Source organism: Pan paniscus, chromosome X (genome assembly GCF_029289425.2).
Source record: "Pan paniscus chromosome X, NHGRI_mPanPan1-v2.0_pri, whole genome shotgun sequence".
NCBI lineage: Eukaryota > Metazoa > Chordata > Mammalia > Primates > Hominidae > Pan > Pan paniscus.
The window spans coordinates 71,672,458-71,689,415 of record NC_073272.2 but is presented as its reverse complement, the minus strand read 5'-3'; the positions used below and the strand labels follow the sequence as shown (position 1 = coordinate 71,689,415).

Sequence of the window (16,958 nt, the reverse complement as noted above, 5' to 3'; positions counted from 1 at the left end):
CAACGCCACTTAGCATCTATCATGAAGAAACTCCTGCCCGTGTACACAAATGTTTATTGAATGGATGTTTATTGAAAGATTGTGTTAGCCACCACAATGAAGAAACAACCTAAAAGTTCATCAATGGGTGAATAGTTAAATAAATCCTGATAAAAGTCATACTCTGCAAAGTTACATAACATTTTAAAAGAATAAGTTAGGACTTCTGCTTCTGGGAAGATGGAATGACATGCTTTTCCCTGGTCCTCCCTCTAAAGCACAACAAAAAACCGTGAGCATTATATATAAAGTGAACACAAAAAGACTGGAGAGGAGGTGGAGAGAAGAATGTACACCTGCAAGAGACCTCAGGACTCAAGGAACGGCATGTGGTGAGTTCCCTGGATTTTTGTTTTGCCTCATATATCCCAGAGTTGAAGCTGAAAAAGTCTGCAAACTGAAAATACCAACAGGGGCAGATTTTTTAAAAAGCATGCTCTCTCTTACCAAGGCAGAAATTTTTATACACTAATTCTTTAGCCAAATACCACAGAAAAAAATATGTGGTCCCGTTCCCAACCCCACCAGCAAAGGAGGGGTTGAAAACATAGCTTTTCACCCTTGCTAAGCTATAACCAGGTGCCCCAAATTTCCCCACTGGGGTGAAGTCAGAGAAGGCTGAGCAGGCATCTGGGATAGACCTACTAGATAGAAAATCAGCAAGGGTATATAGGAACTCAATAACACCCTCAAACAACAGGATTTAATTTGACATTTATAGAACATCTCATCCAACAGCAGAAGAGTACACATCCTTTTCAAGTGCCCATGGAATACAAAACATGTTAGACATATCCTGTGTCATAAAACAAATGTCAACAAATTTAAAATAATTGAAATCAAATGAAATGTATTCTGTGACCAAATTGGAAATCAATAACAGAAAGATAAGAAAATATCCAAAACTTGAAAAATAAACAACACACTTTAAAATAACCCATGGGTCAAATATGAAAATTTAAATTTCAAGATAAATTTTAAAAATACATTGAACTGAATCAAAATGAAAATACAACATAGAAAAATTTATGAGATGCAACTAAAGCAATGCTTAAAAAGAAGTTTATAGCTCCAAATGCTTATACTATAAAAGAAAAAAGGTCTCAAATCAATCATCTAAGTTCCTACCTCAAGTAACTAGAACAAGGAGAGCAAAATAAAGCCAAAGCAAACAGAAGGAAGAAAATAATAAAAATAACAGCATAAATAGGCAGAATTGAAAATAGAAAAATAGAGAAAATCAATGAAATAAAGAGCTGCTTCTTTGAAAAGATCAGTAAGATTGACAAACCTCTAGCAAGACATACAAATTGCTCATATCAGGAAGGAAATGAATATCACTAGAGACCCTTCAGACATCAAATGGGTAATAACGGAATACTATGAACAATGCTACATGCTTTGACAACTTTGATGAAACAGACCAATTTCTTGAAAAATAGAAACTTCCCAAATCTACCAAATATGAAATAGATGATTTGAATAGCCCTATAACTATTAAAAACATGAAATTCATAATTTTAAAACTACTCCCTTTAAAATCTCCAGGTCCAGATGGTTTCACTGGAGAATTCTACCAAATGTTTAAAGAATTGTATGCTAATTCTACACAATCAGTGTAACAAACTAATAGAAATCACATGATCATATTAATCAATGCAGAAAAAGCATTTGATAAAATCTAACACTTATTATAAGTTAAAAAAAACTCTGAGAAATAGGGCAAAAAGGGAACTTCCTTAACTTGAGCATCTACATACAACTTATACCAAATTATATATATTTTTTCCTGGATCAAGCAATATTAGACTTATACCTAACATTAAACACAATGCTTGAAAGACTAAATGCTTTCCCCCTCAGATTGGAAACAAGGCAAGGATCTCTGCTCTCACCACTCTTATTCAACATAGTGTTGGAAGTTCTAATCAGTGTAATAAGGCAAAAAAAAAAAAAAGAAGAAAAAAGAAAAGATAAAACATGTAGATTATAAAAGAATAAATAAAACTGCTCCTATTTGGAGACGGCATTATAGTCTACATAGAAAATCCCAAGGAATCTACAAGACAATTCCTAGAACTAATAAGTGAGCTTAGCAAGGTTGCAGGATACAAGATAAGCTTGCAAAAATAAATTGTATTTCTATATACTAGCAATGAACACATGGATGCTGAAATTAAAAATACAGTGCCATTTACACTTGCTCAAGAACAAAATACTTAAGTGTAAATGTAACAAGATATGTATAGTGCTTATATGCTGAAAACTACAAAATGCTGATGACAGAAATCAAAGAAGACCTAAATAGAGAAAGAAATATGCCACATTCATGGATCAGAAGACTTAACATAGTAAAGATGTTAGTTCTCCCCAAATTTATGTATAGTTTTAGCTCAATCTCTATCAAAATTCCAGGAGGATATTTTAAACATAGACAAGTTTATTCCAAAATTTATATGGAAAGGCAAAGAAACTAGAATAGCCAAAACAATTTTGAAAAGGGAGAATAAAGTGGGAGGAATCACTCTATCCAATTTCAGGACTTATTATGTAGCTACAATAATCAACACTATGTAGTATTGGTGGAGGGACAGACACACAGATCAATGAAACAGAGTAGAGAACCTAGAAATAGACCCACACAAATATGCCCCACTGATTTTCAACAAAGGTACAAAAGCAATTCAATGGAAGAAAGATAGCCTTTTTGAATGGTGCTGGAGCAACTGGACATAGACCAAAAAATGAACTTTGACCTGTGTAGTGGGCTGAATGGTGCCCTCCCAAAAGATACGTCTACGTCCTGATTCCCGGAGCCTAGGGATGTTACCTTATTTGGAAGATGAGCTTTTGCAAGTATAATTAAGATGAGGAGATCATTCTGGATTCAAGTGAGTCCTAAATCTAATGACACGTATCCTTATAAGACGGACACACAGAGGAGATGATGATGTGAAGATGGAGGTAGAGATTGCAGTGACATGGCCATAAGCCAAGGAGTATTGGCTGGCCGCAGAAGCGGGACTAGACAAGGAAGGATCCTCTCCTAGAGCCTCCAGAGGGAGTGCAACCCTGCCCACACCTTAAGCTCAGACTTCTGGCCTCCACAATCATGAGAGAATACATTCTGTTGTTTAAAGCTACCAAGTTTACAGTTACTTGTTACGGCAGCCTCAGGAAATGATATAATCTATCTCACACCTTATACAAAAAAAAATCAACAAAATGGATCAGAAACTTAAATGTAAAATTATAAAATTTTTAGGAAGAAACAGGAAAGTGTTTGGAATCTAAAGCTAGCCATATAAGCCAGACCTTATACTTGAAAACCAAAACACATCCAAAAAAACAAAATTGATAAATTGGACTTCATCAAAATTAGCAAGTTTTGTTCTATGGAGTCCTTGTTAAGAGGATGAGAAAAAGCTTCAGACCAAGAGAAAATGTTTGCAAACCATATGTCTGACAAAGGACTGGTATCTAAAATGTATAAAGAACTGTCAAAACTCGACAGTTAAAAATTCAAACAACTCAACCAGAAAATGGGCTAAAGACATAAATAGATAGACAAGTCACTGAAGAAGATATACAGATGGCAAAGAAGCTCATGAAACAATGTTCAACATCACTAATCTTAGGGGAATGAGAATTGAAACCAGAATGAGATATTACTTCACACCTAGAGAAGAACGGCTAAAAGGGAAAACAGTGAGAACACCAAATGATGATGAGGATGCCAAGAAACTGGAATCCTCATACATTGCTGGTGGGAATGTAAAATGGTACAGCCACTCTGGAAAACAGTTTGCCAGTTTTTTTTTTTTTTTTTTTGAGATGGAGTCTCGCTCTGTCATCCAGGCTGGAGTGCAGTGGCAAGATCTCAGCTCACTGCAACCTCCACCTCCCAGGTTGAAGCAATTCTCCTGCCTCAGCCTCCCAAGTAGCTGGGACTACAGGTGCGCACCACCACGCCTGGCTAATTTTTGTATTTTTAGTAGAGATGGGGTTTCACCATGTTGGCCACGATGGTCTTGATCTCCTGACCTCGTGATCCGCCCACCTTGGCCTCCCAAAGTGCTGGGATTACAGGTGTGAGCCACCGCACCTGGCCGTCAGTTTTTTGTTTTTTGTTTTTTAAACTAAACATGCAATTACCATATGACTCAGCAATTGTACTCTTGGGCATTTATCCCAGAGAAATGAAAACTTATTTCCACATAAAAACCTGTTACGTGAAGGTTTATAGCAGCATTATTTATAATAGCCCAAAACTGGGAATAACCCACATGCCCTTCAGTGGGTGAATGGATAAACGGTCTTTGATACATCCATGCCATGGAAGACTACTCGGCAATAAAAAGGAGCAGATTATTGGAAAAGGGGTAGGGGCAGACTATTGATACATGCAACAACCTGGATGGATCTCCAGAAAATTATGCTGACTGAAAACAAAATCCCTAAAGTTTGCATACTGTGTGATTCTATTTTACTACATAACCTGGTTGAAACAACTGTATTTTAGAAATGGAGAATAGATGAGTGGTCGCTAGGGGTTAAGTAGGAGGTTAGGGTGGGAGGGAAATAGGCGTGGCTATGATAGGATGACTTGAAGTATCCTTGTGGTGATGGAAATATTCTGTATCTTGACTGTATAAAGGCAACACCCTGCTTGTATATTGTACTATAGTTTTGCAAGAAGTGATTATTGAGGAAAACTGGGTGAAGGGTACATGGGACCTCTCTGTATTATTTCTTATACTGCATGTGAATCCATAATTTAATCACAATTAAAAGTTTAATTAAGAAAACAAGAATGAACTAGATCCATAAGTCTCCTAAAACAGAAAGGTTTCCAAGACATATTCCTAAGTGAAAAAAAGCAGATTAGTATATGTGGTGTGACACCATTTATTTTTAAGTACCCACATAAAACCAAACTGTGTATGCACAGAAAGAGATTTGGAAGAAAGTGGGCACTCTACACTGATAACAGTGGTTACCTTCGGGGAGCAGAGTGGGACCGGAGAGATAGAGATTTGAATTGTAGCTGAATTGACTTTTTTTCACAATAAGAATATTATTCCTATGTTATTTGTATAATAAAAACATCAGCCTGGACACAACTACATTGTTCTAGAAATGTATATCTGTTTTGCTTATCCTGATTTCACCTATCCCTGTGTCACCAACACTGTGGTCATAGGACCCAGTTCACAGGTCCCCTGCCCCTGAGCCTCAAGGAAGTGGCTACTGAGCCTCCTAATTTGGAAATAGGCCCACTAGCAATCAAGGCTACCTTTGAGGTATGGAAGAACCACCTGGAAGAACCAGTGCCCCTATGACTATGAATCTACCCACTGTGGCTGATGACAACTTAAATAATACACAAAGCTCAGTCCATGCCAATTAATGCAGCAACAATTTCCATAAGATTCAAGTCAACAAACTGTTGTGCAAGTTTCAATACCGGAGGCAGCAAAGGCCTTGCCACCCGCTGACCTGAAAACATGGCAGCAGTTGAGCCTCTTTAGAGGAAACTGTGAACAGCAGGAATGAGTAACAACTGGTAACCTACATCCAGCTGTGCCTGGCTGAGAGCAGACTCACTAGAGTGGCCCCAGAGAGTACATCATTTATCCATTGTGAATCATTTATCCATTCACAATTTATTGGACACCTACTCTGTGCCAGGTACTGTCCTAGGCACTGACTATAGCAGTGAACAGAACAAAGTCCCTGCCCTCATGGAGCTCTCATTCTAGTGGGAGAGCCAACGATAGGCAAGGGAAATAAATAAATTACATGTCAAATAGTATTAAGTGCTAGGAAGAACAAACAGCATGGATGGAGGATATGAGGTGTTGAGGGCTGGGGCTTGAAATTTTAGAAATGGTGGCCAGAGAAGGTAACAAACTGAGAAGGTAACAAACTGAAACATACTGAAAAGGTAACAAACATTCCAGTGGAGATGTGAAGGAAGTGAGGGAGCCAACTACAAAGATATCCAGTTGTTCTGGACATTTTCCATTTGTCTGTCCACATCTTTTCCACCCTTCTCCACACAGCTTGTACCCTGGTAGGCTGACCTGTGTGGATGGCATCAACAGGCTCCCTTGCCCTCTGGCTTCGGGTTAGGTTTGACCAATGGGAAGCACCTGCAAAGAAACCAGAAGAAAAAGGAAAAGTGAGATTGGGGTATTTAGTCATCCACTCTCTCTGTTCAGGGTCACCATGAGTTGGCGGCATCCCTCTGCCAAAGGCCATAGCTCCCGTCAGGTGGTTCTCTCCACACAGCAACCGTTTCCCAGTTCCTGTGAGCACTCCCTCCAGGGATCCTTCCTGACATACTGGGGAAAAGCATTCCAGGCAAAAGGAAAAGCAAATACAATGTACCTGGAAAACTTAAAGAATGATCAGGAGGCTAGTGTGGCTGGAATGGAGAGGCAGACGATGGGATTTGTAGGAGATCATGTCAAGGAGGTAAGGGGGACCAGATTATGCAGGACCTTGTGGACTACTATAAAGATTTTGGCTTTGAATCTGAGTGAGATGGGGAGCAAGTGGAGGATGTTGAGCAGATACTGACATGCTCACACTATGTTTTCACAGCATCACTTTGGGAGACTGGTGACAGGGATACTAAAATAATCCAGGCCAGAGACGATGGTGGCATGGACTAGGGTGATAGCAGTGGAGGTGGTAGGAAGTAGCCAGATTCTGAATCGATTTTGAAGGTGGTGAAGAAAAATCCTGTTCCACTACAATGACCAGGGCAAAAGGCCAAACTCAAGATGAGCAACTTATTCCTCAGCATGTCATTATGTATGACTGAAAGTTCTATTATGCAGCAAGATTTCAGAAGGTCTTGCATGCAGCATGATAATCCTAATACCCTATCACATGTGTGGGACATACAACTCTGTGCCAAGGTTCAATTCAAAGGGTTTCTAGACTGTTCCTGACTCCAGAACAACTCCAGAAAATGATCATCATGGGTTTTCTAGCCAACTTACCCCACCCCAAAGCCGCATCTCCATGGGGTGGTGCTGGGTGCCATTTTGTCCCCTGCTCTAAACCCCTTATTGGCTCCAGCCACTCTACCTCCATGGGCTCCTCCACGAATTGGCTTAAACATGTCACATCAGAATTTTGGAAAACACTGTCCGCAGCCTGTCCTGTCCATACCTCCTGTCCTCTACTCACCGACTCACAGGTTGACAGCAGACAGAACACGTCCAACCACTGAGCAGATAGGGACGTGGGTCACACAGTCAGTCAGAACAGAGTGTGGGCAACAACTCAAAGGTGCCAGTATTTTGATAAAGATTTTATAATTTTCCTGGGAAAACAGGCAACTGTCAATCATATGCAGGTCATTGAAAGGGAAGAAAAAATGGAAAACTTGGCCCCATAGGCTGAAAGCCTCCAGCTTGAAATACCTCCTGGGAGCAAAAGTACCCTGGTATTTTTTGGTGCACAGTGTTGATTCTCAGAATGAGACCTGTTGCTTCATATTCACGAACTCCCCCAGCAAAGGCACCCAGCTAGAAACTGGAGAAAAGCACATGATTCTGAGGGCTCATTCCAAAGCCAGGAAAAACTGATGGTATTTTGTTTATGTTCAAAGAAATCAATCCAAAGAGATCAGCCCCACAGCCAAAGTCAGCAAGAATGGAGAGCAAACTGCTGCCAACCTCTGCGTCCTGGCCCACTCATCAAGGGGAGAGGATGACCTTCATTGGAATCTGGGATCCAAGACTTTCAAGCGGTGTGCCCTTGGGCAAGATTCTTAACCCTCCTTAGGACCTTGATTTTCTAATCTGTAAAACAGGGCTAATTGCTACCTCACAGAGTTGCAGTAAAGATCAAATGAGCTTTTGTGTGTCTGGCATAGCCCCTGGGATACTAGCTGCTCAGTATGTGTTAGTTCTCTTCTCATGCCCACCTTTCGTTGGCAAGAGCCAGGCCAGTGATGTGGGGCAACTCTGGGGTTCCAGTGGTCCCTGGTGCCCTTAAGAAGAACTCTCTGAGGGATTCTCCAGCTCTTACATGCCAGTGCTGCTTTCTGCTCTTTATTAAAAGGGCATCCCCGGGTAGCTGCCATTTGATCCCAGCAGGACATGGTTCCATGCACAGCTTAGCACCAAAGGGCACTAATGCCTATTAATTAACTGTACATTCAGCTGACCTGCCAAAGCAGCTGATTTTATTTTCAGAATCCCAAATGTTTTCTTATTCCACTCTACCATACCTGAATCCTTTATGTATGTGAACCACCAATGCAGACATTTGCTCTCCCCCACTTTCTTTCTCTTTCATCCTCTCAGCATCTCCTCTCTTCTCCACGCTGCTCCCTCTGCCTGTCCCTTGCCTTGGCTCCTTCTCTTTCCTAGCTCTTCCACAAACCCTCATCCAAAGACAGTACTTGTAGGGAGAGAGCAGGTAAAAGTGGCTCAAGTAGATCCATGGTGAGGTTTGAAAGAGACCATTCCACTTCCTCTTTGCCCTGCCATACCAGCCCATCCTCAGCCCCACTTTCTTGTCCATTCACACTGGGCTGGGCAATGGAATTGCAGAGCAAAACGAGTCATGGTCACTGCCCTCAGAGTCTTGTGGGAGAGACTTGCAGTCCCATGGTGTATATGAAAAACTGGATGGCTAGGAGCAGTGGCTCATACCTGTAATCCCAGCACTTTGAGAGGCCAAGGTGAGAAGATCTCTTGAGGTCAGGAGTTCAAGACCAGCCTGGGCAACAGAGCAAGAACCTTTCTCTACAAAATTAATTAGCCAGGCATGGTGGCACATCTGTGGTCCCAGCTCCTCGGGAGGCTGAGGCAGGAGGCTCATTTGAGCCCAGCAGGTTAAGGCTGCAGTAAGCCGTGATGGCACCACTGCACTCCAGCCTGGGCAACAGAGCGAGAGCTGGAGAGGAGGGTGCACAGAGGTGGGAAGGCATCTGCCTGCCTCTGAGGGGTTGGGGAAATGCAGGAGACTTGCACTGGGCCTTGATGCCTGAGTGAGATTTTTCCAAATGGAAAGAGGGTCAAAGAGCATCCCAGGGGTGGAGATAGCATGGAGGAGAGGAAGGCAGTGTGTGTTTGGGGTTCTGTGTAGCCACACAGTAAGGTCTGAGAGACGGATAAACCATGAACCTGGAAAGGGGAACGCGGAGCCAACTCACCAAAGATGTGTCAGGTTGGTGGGAAGCTGGATCGCAGTGGGTGAGAATGCAAGGCTAAGCAGTTTGGACTTGTTGAATGTTGGGAAGGGACATGATGAAAGCCATGTTTTAAAAAGAAAATTCGGACAGGCAGAGAGACCAAAAGCAGAAAGGCCAGTAAGGAGATTGCTGCAGTGGTCCTGTCACAAATTGAAGTCCTGAAACAGGGTGCTAACCATGGGAACAGAAATGAGGAGGCAGAGAAGAGATACCACTGGGGCCTACTTTGTCTACCTCTGGACTTATCCTGGAGTCATTCTGCAACTTTCCCAACACCTTCTCCCTGGATAACCTTAATGGAACCTGGGCCTCAGGTCTAACTCCTACCTCCTTATCCCAAATTTATATCTTGAGAGCTGACCTCTCACTTGCCCCTGGGATCAGATTCTAGTTACTTTCTGGACATTTTCAAGTAATCATCTCATCAGCATGTCCGAAATTGCCATCTTGATGCCTGCCCCTCAGCACTAACCCAGTCTGGTAGAACCATGTAACTCAGCTAAATTATGGGCTTCTGGGCCTAATCCAGCCACTGATGAATCATCTTACATCTCTATAAAGCAAACGTGATTCCCCAGTTCTAAACCACCAATTTATAAGTGAACTCAGAGGACTCAACACATTCACACCTTGGAGGTCGCCTTGCTTCACGCCCCATTGTCAAGTTCCTCCACAGTGGCCCTCAACCAGGGCTGCACTCTCCTGTTCCCTGGAAGTATTTGGAAATGTCTAGAGGCATCTCTGGTTGTTCAAAATGACTCCGGGGAACTACTGGCCTTTAGAGTCAGGGAATCATGAGGTTAAACATCCTGCAATGCACAGAATCCCACCCTGCAAAGAATTGTCTCACCCCAAGCAACAATAGTACTTTCACCAAGAAACACAGTGACCACTAGCTCAATGAGGCAGGGACTCTATGTTGTTCTCCACTGTGATCTCAGCATGCAGCAGAGTGCACTGCACATGAGGATGTGCAATAAGTGTTGGTTAAATTAACAAATTGGACTAGGTGCAGTGGCTCATGCCTGTAATCTCTGCACTTTGGGAAACCAAGGCGGGAGGACCCCTTGAGGCCAGGAGTTGAAGACCAGCCTGGGCAACAAAGAGAGACCTCTGTCTCTACAAAAGTTGTTTAAAAAAATTAATATAGATACTCATTCATTCATATAACCAATGCCTACTGAGCGCTACCCTTGGTGCTGAGGATAGAAAGATGAACAAAACTTGGGCAATATGCATTTGTATCTCAGCCTGCCTTAGCTCGGTGGGTGGGAAACGTGATCCTGAGATGGAGGCTAAAAGTCCAGAATGCCTCGCCTTCCATAACTACCAAGGGGCCCCTTCCCAGCAAGGGGAACTTACAAGCTAAATGCTGAATTGAAAATTCATTCATTCATTCAACCAACACTTGGATAGCACATAAAACTTTTTGAAGCACTTTCTCAGACATTATCTTGCTGAAGTTGGGCTGCCAGGAGAGGAAGGTGGGGGTGGGGGCTGAAAACTGGGGCCTGAAAGGTTCTCGCCCAGCTCTCCTGGGCCTGAGCAGATAGGTCCTAGCAGACAGTCTCCTGGGACTGGGGCGGGGCGGTAGGGGGCTGGGGGGGTTCTGGTGTGAATGGAAATATGCACCACATGGCCTGAATTGCAGGGCTGACCTCAGGCTCCCACAGCCCCAAACACTTCCAGATGGATTTATTTATAACTCCCAAACCAGAGGCAGCACTCCTCACTGCTTTTCCTTACTCCCCTCCCCACTCCTGGAGCAAGCCGTCCCTCTCCACTCCGGAAACCAGCAGGAGACTGGGAATGTGCAGCCGCTGAGCCACAGCCACAGCCAAACTTGGGCCCCTGGTCACTGCCTGTCCCCTAGGTGGCAACAGCAGCTCACGGTGTGGGTGTGCCTGTGGAGCCTGGCCAGATTCCTGCCCACCTGGCCCATCTGGGCTCTCACAGGACGGCTGCTAAATAGGCAGTGCGAGCCAGGCACATTCACTCTGGCAAGTCTCCGTTCCAGATCTGCCTCCACTTCATAATGCCACAGTCACACCCATGTCTTCTCATTCTCTGTCTCCGGGACATTCCTAGCCCCTCCCCTCCACCATCTCCCACAGGATACTGCTTCTCACTGCTGCCAGAGGCTTTGGACTCTGACATTTTCCAAATCAGGAAACCAAAGCTCAGAGAGGTTGAGCAACTTGTCCAAAGTGACACAGCAAGTTAAATAAAAGAGACAGAAGTTGCAAACCCAAGTCCTGCCCCTGATAATAATGCCTCCTAAACCTCAGTTTCCTCATGTGTGAAGTGGAACTAATGCCAGGCAGGTGGTGTGGTTAGAAGCGTTGGCTCTAGAGTGGCTCTGCTTGGAGCTCATGATGGTTCTGTTATTTACTAGCTGGGTGACCTTCCATGAGTCACTCTTCCTCTCCTAACTCAAGATTTTTTTAATCTTTCCTTTAAGGATTAAAGAGATAACGAATGGCTTAGCATAGGGTCTGTCAGGCCCGCAATACAGAGTAACGACTATGATAGTTTATTGTTCAACTGAATCATTATAGAGCTTACAGATCCCATCTCTTGATGAGATTGGGAGCATTCAGGGTGTTATGGACATAGATCCATCTCTTAAGATATGGGCCAGGCCCCACGCAACATCACCTTCTGACTCCTCACACATAGAAGTAAACTTGGGCCTGAAGAGATTAAGTGACTTGCATAAGGCCATACTTGTAGGAATAGAGGAGAGAGTTGAACCCAGTTCTAGGTGGTTTAGCCCACCCAGCTGAACCTGAGCATTTTGGTGGCCCTAAGCAGGGCTGTGGACACATGAAACCTGGAGTAACCTAGTGGCCCTGGGGCTGAGGCCTTCCTATCTCCCTCTGCTCCTAGCCATGGCTTGAACTGGTGGTGGCTGGAAGGGATAGGGTAGCAAAGAAACCAGGTGAAAGCTCCAGAGTGAAACTTCTAGATGTACATATCTGCTGCCTATAAATCCTCATTGCCCTCAAAGTTACTCAGAACCAAAGTATGGCAAACCCACCTCTCTGCCTCCAAAGGTCCAGACAAATTTTCCTGCAGCTGTTCAGCAACACACGACACCAGATTTCTGCTTCAGTGGGAGTCTTTGGCACTCACATTCCTTTCTGCTTGCTGCTGTGCAATTAAACACGCATAATTTCTCCATGTTTTCCCATCCCGCACCACACGTCAGTACGACCAGTGACAGCATGAGGGAATAGCACAATCTCTGTGCGCATATGGACAAGGGAACCAGTGGGCACTCTGTCAATTGAATGTGACTCACCAAATGGGTTCCAAATCCCATCAGCAATTAGGGTCTATTTATGTGTATTTCCCTCATCTTATCAGTGGGCTACCTAGGATGCTCAGAATTCCTGATAGTCCAAAAATAAGTGCAGTTATTTGGTAAATACCCAGCACACAATAAGCATTTAATAAATGCTCAATCTCTATCCAAACCAAATTAAGTCTCAGAGTTTGTGAGTTTGTAAACAAACTTTACCAGAGAGCCTCAGGGGAAGCTCCTCTCTGCTTCCAGCATTGATACTTAGGAAGGTTTCCTCATGGAACAAAGGCTTTGGTTCTTACCACAGAGACTACCAGATCTACAGCTCCAGTCCTACTGGATAGGCTCTCTGAGCCTCGGTTTCCTTATCTGTGATATGAGAACAATATCACTAATCACAAAGTTGCTCCGAGGCATCTGACACTGAGTCGGGTACATGGTACTCTCTTAATAGATGTTACATTTATAAAGCTTTTTCTTGCAGCAAAAGTAAATTCTAACACACTCTAGAATTATCTAGAGTAAAATTATTTCTTCTCTCAATATTGATCAAGCATCTACTATGTCCACAGCAGCATAAAAGAAGCAAAACAAATTCAAAATAAAGTTTCTTTCCTCTAAGAGACTGTAATATAGCTGGAAACTTAGGCAGGTGTGAAATATGTCAGATAACTCAAATGCCTTTAGGAGCCAGGAAGGTACTATAAATGAGTGAATGAGGTTGGAGTGAGACAATACGGAGCAATGGGGACTGTGTCTAGCTGGAGAGCACATACTCCATCTAAAGTGGAAGCTGCCACCCGGCCATGCCAATCTAGCTAACTACTGTCTTGGGGGCATACAGATCCAGTATTACCAGATTTTTCTGTTTTTCAAAGAAGCTAGAAATCCAGATTCTATGGAAAGATTACTAATTGCTACATGTTAGCACATAGTTTAAAAAGAAACAAACCACATGCAGACTAAACAAAATACACCTGTGGGCATTATTATTTGGCTCACCAGCCAACAGTTTGCAACCTCTCCATAATGGTAGATGATAAATTTGTCAAAATAAGTGCTGCTGACAATAAGTCTTAGACACATACAGAGGACATGAGTCCCTTGGGCTGGGATGATCTGGAAAGTTTTCCTCAAGGTGAGCCTACCTTAAGGTAGGATTCAGACTGGGCCCCAAAGTATGGGTGTAAGTCTGACAGGTAGAAATGAGGAGCAAAGAGCTGTTGACAAGACTGAAGGTAGAGACAAGAATGTTGTAGTCAGAGCTCACAAGCGGTGAAGAGATGGGTCTGGCTGTTAAGGCTTCCTGGGGGGAGGGGCAACTTCTGGCCATTCGGTTGGTCTCAGTGGAGGAGGTTTCTCGTGACAAGAATTAGGGATCTCAGTGTGGAGGAAACAAGGGAAGATGGGAAACTGTTACTTAGAGAGTCTGTTTCTGAGAAGCCAGTCAGAGAGAAATAGTAAACACAGACAGACATATACCTCATTGGCAGGGGTGGGAAAAGTACATTTTAGTTAAGTCCAGGGCCATTTCCAGAATAAGGCAATGTAAAAGTCTATGAGAAGAACAAATAAATAATGCATGATCCTAGCTGCTGACTAGAAACAGGTCCAGAAGGTGGGAATGGGTAAACCGTAGCACAGCGAAACCAGCCATGTTGGAAAGGAGGGCTCTGGCACCATATAAGCACTGTGGAAAGGAAGTAAAAAGCCAGGAATGCACAAAAATCTTGGAAAGTATTTTTTTAAAACACTTTAGTAAGAACATAGGTAAAATATATGTCCACGATTAAAAGCCCCAGGATTTAGAAGCCATTCCCCTACAAGGCTGTCTGACTGGCTGGCTGGGTGAATGACTGAAAGGGGCATCTTACTCCAAAGGGAGAGCACAGAGATGTGTGGCAATGCAGGTGTCAGGAAGAATTCCATAGGCCCCACATCAGATTTTGTGACCACTAAAATGACAGGTGAGGCAGGAGAAGGTCATGGAAAAAGCACAAGGGTGATAGACAGGATTATAGCCCCCACAACGATGTCCACATCCTAACCTCTGGAACCTGTGAATGTGTTCAGTTACATAACAAGGGGAACTAAGGTTTGCAGGTGGAGTTAAAGTTACTTATCAGCTGACACTGACTGAAATGGGGAGAAGCTGCCCATCTCATCTGGGTGGGCTCAATGTAATCATGAGGGTTTTTATAAAGTGAAAGCGGGAGGCTGGAGAGTCAGAGTCAGAGAAGGAGATGTATAGAAGCAGAATCAGGGTGATGGGATGTGAGAAAGACTCGAATGGCCACTTTTGGTTTTGAAGTCAAGGAATGCAGGCAGCCACTACACGCTGGAAAAGGCAAGGAAAAGGATTGTCCCGTAGAGTCCTAAGAAGGAATGCAGCCCTGCTAGCATCTTGATTTTAGTCCAGTGAGACCAATCTCAGACGTCTGCCCTCCAGAACTGTAAGATAATAAATTTGTGTTGTTTTAAGCCACTGAATTTGCAGTAATGTGTTACAGCAGCAATATGATACTAATACAATTGGCTTTGGACTCAGATGAATGTAGTTTAATCCTGGCTCACTGTATACCAATACTTGACCTTAGTCTAGTCATTTAACCTCTCTTAGCCTTAATATCCTTATCTGTAAAATGGAGACCACAATACCTTCACTTCACAGAGTTGAGGTAAAGAGCACCTGTAATGATGAACACAAAGGGATAGTACAGCCTCGCACAGAGAAGGTGCTGGGCAATGTTCTTTTCTTTCCTTCAATGTGTTTGATGAGATCATAATTCATATGTAGGACCGGTGGTGTTCTGGTAAGTGTTCAGCAACCAGCTCTCAAAAAAAATGCACAAACGTATATATAAATATACTCATACATACATAGGTTTATTATAAATTTACTTATATAAGAATGTGAAGTGCTCAATTTACAGATAATACTGAAATATATAATACTCTTTATTATAAATTCCATATAACCAATGGATTCTCCCATAATGCTTTCATTGATTTTTGCTGAACACATATCAATAGCCAAACTTCGGCCATAACAGAAGAGCAAGTGCAGTTCCTAAATGAATGATGGTTGATATTTTCATTTATGTTAATGAGTAAGAAGAAAGTGAAACAACCAAGAAGTATTGGAACTTGACAATTTTTTTTTAAATGTTGAAATAATTTTAGACTTACAGAAGAGTTGTAAAAACAGTACAGAGAGTTTCTGTGTACCCTTTACCCAGCTTCCCCTTATGTTGACATCTTACATAATTATAAAACATTGATCAAAACTGAGAAATTAAACTTAGTACAACATTAACTAAAGTACAAACTTATTTGGAGTTCACCAGCTTTTCTACTGAAGTCTTTCTTCCATTCTAGGATCCAATCCAGGACCCATATTGTATTTAGTTGGTCATTTATTTTGTAGAATGTCTCTCAATTTCAGTTTGTCTTCTGTTTTCTCATATAATTTAATTTTTAATGATGGCTGTATTTAACAACTGGCTCATACGTTTCCTAAATATTTAACAATTGATTCTCGCAAACCACTACAAGCCAGCCCCAGCACACCACTCTAAGCAAAATTGACAAACAATTCATTCACGGTTTTTTCCCCATTAATTTCACAAATATTTATTGAGCGCCCTCTAGGGGCTAGTGCTGGGGATATAGAGATGACCAAAACACAGTCCTTGCCTGAGAAAATCAGAGATTAGGGGAGGTGACAGGACAGTAGCAGACAGTGCCTGTAGAGCGATGGATATGATAGAGGGTAATAGAATGTGGTGGAGCATTCAGAGGTGGGAGGGCCAAATTCTGGCTGAGGAAGTCAAGGGGAACATCAAGGATGAACAAGAGCTCCCCAGGTCAGACACAAGGAGGTTGAGGGAGGCTTCTCATGTAAGATGATGTGTGAGCTGAGTCTTGATGCATGAGTGGGAATGAGCCAGTCAGCTGAGGAAGCAGAAGGAACAACAGTCACTCATTTATTCCTTCATTTATTAAGCACCTATTAGGTATCCATTCCATACTATGCTCTGGAGATGCTCAAACAGGTAATGAATAAGGGCCCTCCAGTGTGACTGGTGATGGTGTCTGAGCTATCTTGAAAGATGAGGCAGTGTTTGCATGTGTGAAGGTGGTGTCATGAATGAGCATGGGGCATGAGGGCATTGAGTATAGATCAGCAGTGGAGAGGACCCCACGGCCAGACACCTCCTCCCTGAGAGTGCAGAAAGATGAAGGGGGAGCTGAAAGGCCATTGACCATCGTTTAACCTAGAGCAACCAATAGGTTTTGCCAGAGGACAACTAATGCCAGAACCTTCCTATGCAGGCGCCACATGTTCATAGCCCCCTTCTCTCCAGCCCTTCACACTAAACCTCCACGTAA

At 42.9% G+C, this 16,958-nt stretch overlaps 1 protein-coding gene across 1 annotated transcript in view; it reads right to left on the bottom strand.

Annotated features, from left to right (window-relative positions):
• Positions 1 to 16,958, bottom strand: part of NHSL2 (NHS like 2) — a 241,997-nt gene that overhangs the window by 137,608 nt on the left and 87,431 nt on the right. Inside the window, exon 2 of the mRNA XM_063601902.1 lies at positions 6,126 to 6,194. Within this exon, the coding sequence (XP_063457972.1) occupies positions 6,126 to 6,194 (69 nt within the window). The remainder of the gene's footprint in view (positions 1 to 6,125; positions 6,195 to 16,958) is intronic.